This window comes from Cynocephalus volans, chromosome 4 (genome assembly GCF_027409185.1).
Source record: "Cynocephalus volans isolate mCynVol1 chromosome 4, mCynVol1.pri, whole genome shotgun sequence".
NCBI classification, from domain to species: domain Eukaryota; kingdom Metazoa; phylum Chordata; class Mammalia; order Dermoptera; family Cynocephalidae; genus Cynocephalus; species Cynocephalus volans.
The window spans coordinates 105,849,533-105,854,752 of NC_084463.1; the positions used below are offsets into that span (position 1 = coordinate 105,849,533).

General features: G+C 36.8%; 1 protein-coding gene and 1 pseudogene across 1 annotated transcript; both read left to right on the forward strand.

Annotated features, from left to right (window-relative positions):
- Positions 1–490: 490 nt before the first annotated feature.
- Positions 491–1,444, forward strand: LOC134376363 (olfactory receptor 52N4). Its single transcript, XM_063094943.1, has one exon. The coding sequence runs from the start codon at positions 491–493 to the stop codon at positions 1,442–1,444; it is 954 nt and encodes a 317-aa protein (XP_062951013.1).
- A 1,813-nt stretch (positions 1,445–3,257) lies between these two features.
- On the forward strand, positions 3,258–4,882 carry LOC134377333 (olfactory receptor 52N4-like; annotated as a pseudogene).
- Positions 4,883–5,220: the final 338 nt, after the last annotated feature.

Below are 5,220 nucleotides of genomic sequence, written 5' to 3' on the forward strand. Positions count from 1 at the left end.
CCTCTGTAACCAAAAATTAATATCAGTCATTAATTAAGAATAAGAACAAAAATTCTACATCATATAGTGGACCATCAGTGAGGTGCAAAGGTCTTCTCTATAAGAGCACATCCATCTTAAAAAGGTATAGTTATTAACAGTTAACTAAGATATTCTAACAAAAATTCCTTTAAGTTATAAATTAGACTTGTTTATAATCTATGAGAATGGGAAACTATCTTTAAAAAAAATCAGTGTAGTACTAATATCTGTAACTAGAACTTAGATTTCTCAATAAGAATTTGTTGAATGAATCAATGCACCAATCAATAAGTGAGCAACAAATAAAACTATTTCTTGGCATTCAGAAAATTTCATTTTTTGATTAATAAAATGCATTATAGAATTTTTAAAAAGTGAGGGAGACAGTAAAAATAACCTGTACTTTCTCTTCTCTTTTTCTTAATCTAGGAAAACCGATATAAATTTTGCTCCATTTCATAAGTAGATTATGTTAATATTGAATCAAACTGACTTGACACCAGCCTCATTCATTCTCGATGGGATCCCAGGACTGGAAGACATGCATGTCTGGATTTCCTTCCCATTCTGCTCCATGTATGTTGTGGCTGTGGTAGGGAATTGTGGACTCCTCTACCTCATCTGCTTTGAGGACTCCCTGCACAGGCCCATGTACTACTTCTTGGCCATGCTATCATTTACTGACCTTGTCATGTGCTCTAGTACAATCCCGAAAGCCCTCTGCATCTTCTGGTTTCATCTTAAGAAAATTGAGTTTGATGAATGTCTGGTCCAGATGTTCTTTGTCCACACTTTCACAGGGATGGAGTCTGGGGTGCTTATGCTCATGGCCCTGGACCGCTATGTGGCCATCTGCTACCCACTGCGGTACTCAATCATCCTCACCAATCCTGTCATTGCAAAGATTGGGTTTGCCACATTTCTAAGAGGGGTACTGCTCATCATTCCCTTCACTTTCCTCACTAAACGCCTGCCCTACTGCAGAGGCAATATAATTCCCCATACCTACTGTGACCACATGTCTGTGGCCAAGTTGTCCTGTGGCAACATCAAAGTCAATGTCATTTATGGCCTGATGGTTGCCCTCCTGATTGGGGGCTTTGATATCTTGTGCATCACCATCTCCTACACTATGATCCTCCGAGCGGTGGTCAGGCTCTCCTCAGCAGATGCTCAGCAGAAGGCCTTCAGCACCTGCACTGCCCACATCTGTGCCATTGTTTTCTCCTACAGCCCAGCTTTTTTCTCCTTCTTTTCACACCGCTTTGGGGGCCACACGATCCCTCCCTCTTGCCACATAATTGTAGCCAATATTTATCTGCTCCTGCCACCCACCATGAACCCTGTTGTCTATGGGGTGAAAACCAAGCAGATAAGAGACTGTGTCATGAGGATCCTTTCAGGTTCCAAGGATATCCCATAGCATATGAATGGACACTTGCCAGGAGTGAGAAAAGAAGAGTAGAATTACTTCTATTTGCCTGTTCAGGAAGGAACTGATGAAATCTTTCTGGAAGTGCTGTTTTCAACACAGAAAAAGGAGCTTGCTCAATGGTGCATTCCCAAGAAGTGCCTTGATAATCACAAAATCACTCTAATGGCCACAAACCTTTCTATAATTCCTTACCTTCTCTGTCTTAACCCTTATAAATTTATATTTTGGTAAATCATATATAGACAGTTCTTTGAAGTTCATAATGTTGTAAACAAATATGTAACCAAATTTGTAAATACATTGAAAACACTAACAAACTCAGGATTACATTTTTGGTCCTGGAATAAACATCGTCCTTATAATTGTAACTACCATATTTTGACTGTTTTTCTAAAACGCAAATGAATAAGCTTTTTGATATTGCAAAGTTGAAATGTTCACTTAAAACTTAATCAGTGACATTAAATTAATAAATTGAGAAAGTGGATTTCTGCATTTTAATTTAATTTATTCATTCATTCACTTATTCATTTATTTTAAAAATATGTTAGTTTATTATCTAATAGATGTAATTTGATTTGCTAGACACTGAAAAATTTTGCCAGGAACTGTCCTTAATATGAATGATTTCATTGTATTGTGGAGGATTCCCAAACAGAAATTAACTTTTGTAGTACCATATGGTAAGCACAATTAAAGAGAAAAGTTATTTCTCAAAAAAAAATTGTGCTCCATTTTTTTCATGCTTTGATTACTACTTCATCTAAAGTTAGCATATCTGCTCCAAATTTTGTGTTCATTTTCTCTGTCCATTGTGCATTATTTTACTTTGTGTTTTATTTTATCATATGGCCCTTTATATTGTATATATATTTTTAAGTAAAATTAACAGGTTTAAGTTATAGGGGAGTTTAAATAATTTACCTTACAGTCAAAACCAGTATTTTTAATGTGCCTTTTGTCACTTTATTATTTTATTGATCTCTTTTGGAACCCTTTGTTTTCTCCATTGTATGATGGGAACATTCCGTTTATCTTTTTCAGTGATTTATGCATTTATGTTCTGAGGGTTTTTTAAGAAGTTTTTAAGTTTTCTAAATCATTGTATTTAGACTATATTTCAATAATTCTTAAAGCATTCTGACTCCTTCACCTTTTAATATGACTTATGAGCAACAGGTTGCTAAAATATGTCTCTCTGGCTGACCATTTCTTTAGGAAAATCCTGATACTCAGAGATTGTTAAGGTGAGTCATGACCCATCTGGACTCTGCCCATTATCTAGTCCCATTTCCAGCTGCCTGGTACTAGAGACAACAGAATACTTATGTTCTCCAAAATAAAATTTGTTTAAAGTTTCATGATTTTGCATATTTGATTATTCTGCATTTAATTTGTGTATACTTATTAATATTTAAAAAATATTACCCTAATCCTAACCCTAACTCTAAAAATAGCTTCAGAAAAATAATAGCAAATTTTGTCTTTTATTAATTAACAGTTTGTTAAAAATCTAGCCAAGTGTTGGGCACCAAAAAATATTTGTTGAATATAATTCTTAACGAATGAATTAAAAGAAATAAGACACACACACAGCTATTTGGTTTAAGATTTAACTGTTTGGTTAATTCTAATATTCTCTGGAAGTCAGAAAAATTGGTAGTTTGGCCATTGAAATGTATCTTAGGGGGAAAAAAAGAAAAAGAAACTATTCCAGTAACTATGACTAAATTTTTTTCTTCTTTGATCTCTATCTAGAAAGATCCACAATTATTATGAACTGATTAATGATCATATTAGTATGATCAAATTAATGCTACACCAAACAGACTTTACACCAGCCTCATCTATTTTTAATGGGATCCCAGGACTGGAGGACATGCAGGATTTCCTTTTTTTTTTTTTTTTTTTTTTATTTTTATTTTTATTTTTTTTTTAATTTTATTTTGTCGATATACATTGTAGCTGATTAATGCTCCCCATCACCAAAACCTCCCTCCCTTCTCCCTCCCCCCTCCCCCCCAACAATGTCCTTTCTGTTTGCTTGTTGTATCAACTTCAAATAATTGTGGTTGTTATATCTTCTTCCCCCCCCCCCCCGGTTTGTGTGTGTATGTGTGTATGTGTGTGTGTGAATTTATATATTAATTTTTAGCTCCCACCAATAAGTGAGAACATGTGGTATTTCTCTTTCTGTGCCTGACTTGTTTCACTTAATATAATTCTCTCGAGGTCCATCCATGTTGTTGCAAATGGCAGTATTTCATTCGTTTTTATAGCTGAGTAGTATTCCATTGTGTAGATGTACCACATTTTCCGTATCCACTCATCTGATGATGGGCATTTGGGCTGGTTCCAACTCTTGGCTATTGTAAAGAGTGCTGCGATGAACATTGGGGAACAGGTATACCTTCGACTTGATGATTTCCATTCCTCTGGGTATATTCCCAACAGTGGGATGGCTGGGTCGTATGGTAGATCTATTTGCAATTGTTTAAGGAACCTCCATACCATTTTCCATAGAGGCTGCACCATTTTGCAGTCCCACCAACAATGTATGAGAGTTCCTTTTTCTCCGCAGCCTCGCCAGCATTTATCGTTCAGAGTCTTTTGGATTTTAGCCACAGGATTTCCTTTTCATTCTGCTCCACGTATGTTGTGGCTGTGGTAGGGAACTGTGGACTCTTCTACCTCATCTGCTATGAGGACTGCTTGCACGGGCGCATGTACTGCTACTTGACCATACTTTCCTTTACTGACTTTGCCCTCAGTATATTCTCATTCCATCTCAAGGAAACAGAGTTTGATGAATATCTGGTCAGATACCCTTGTCCATACCTTCACAGGGATGGAGTCTGGGGTGTTCATTCGTACGGCCCTAGACCACTATGAGGCCATCTGCTACCATCTATGCCACTCAACCATCCTCACCAATCCTGTCATTGCAAAAGCTAGGCTCTCCACTTTTCTCAAATGGGTGTTGCGTATAATTCCACTTTCTTTTCTTGTCAAGCACTTTTCCATTGCAGAGGTAATATAATTCCCCATACCTATTGGAATCATATGTCTGTAGCCATGTTATCCTATGGAAATATCCAACATCAGTGTTATCTGTTGCCTAATGCTTGCCATTCTTATCAGTGGCTTTGGCATCCTGTCCATCACAGTCTCCTACAACATGATCCTCTTGAAGGTGCTCAGCCTGTCCTCAGTGGAAGGCTTTGAGCACCTGCACTGCTCAAGTAGGTGCTGTCATTTTCTTCTACAGCCCAGCCCTCTCCTTTTTTTGCCCAATGCTTTTGGGGCCACATTATTTCTCCAATTTGCTGCATGAATGTGGCAAGTATTTATCTGCTCCTCCTTCTCACTATGAACCTTGTTGTCCATGGAGTGAAAATCAAGCATATACGAGACCATATTGTATGAATCTTTGCAGATTCCAAGGAGGCCATATCACATAACATATAAAAGAGAAACATGTCTGAGGTGGTATGGAAATGAAAAGAATGCTTCTTTTGGTTTGTTCAGGCAAAAGGAGTCTTTCCAGAAATGGTTTTCTGCCCTTTCCAAGTGAATTTGGTGAATGGTCCATCTCCATTATTCCTTTTCTTTCTTTTTTTTTTTTTTTTTTGCATAATGTCAAAATTATTATAATGCCACATCACCTTCCATATGAGTTATTCATCTACGTGTTCTGTATATAATTCAAGTCTAATTGTTATCAGGTTCCAAGAAAGAAGGAAAAAACTAATAGGAAACTAGAG

Excerpts from the sequence above, each read along its gene's own strand:
- LOC134376363 (XM_063094943.1), top strand. The coding sequence starts at position 491 with ATGTTAATATTGAATCAAACTGACTTGACACCAGCCTCATTCATTCTC.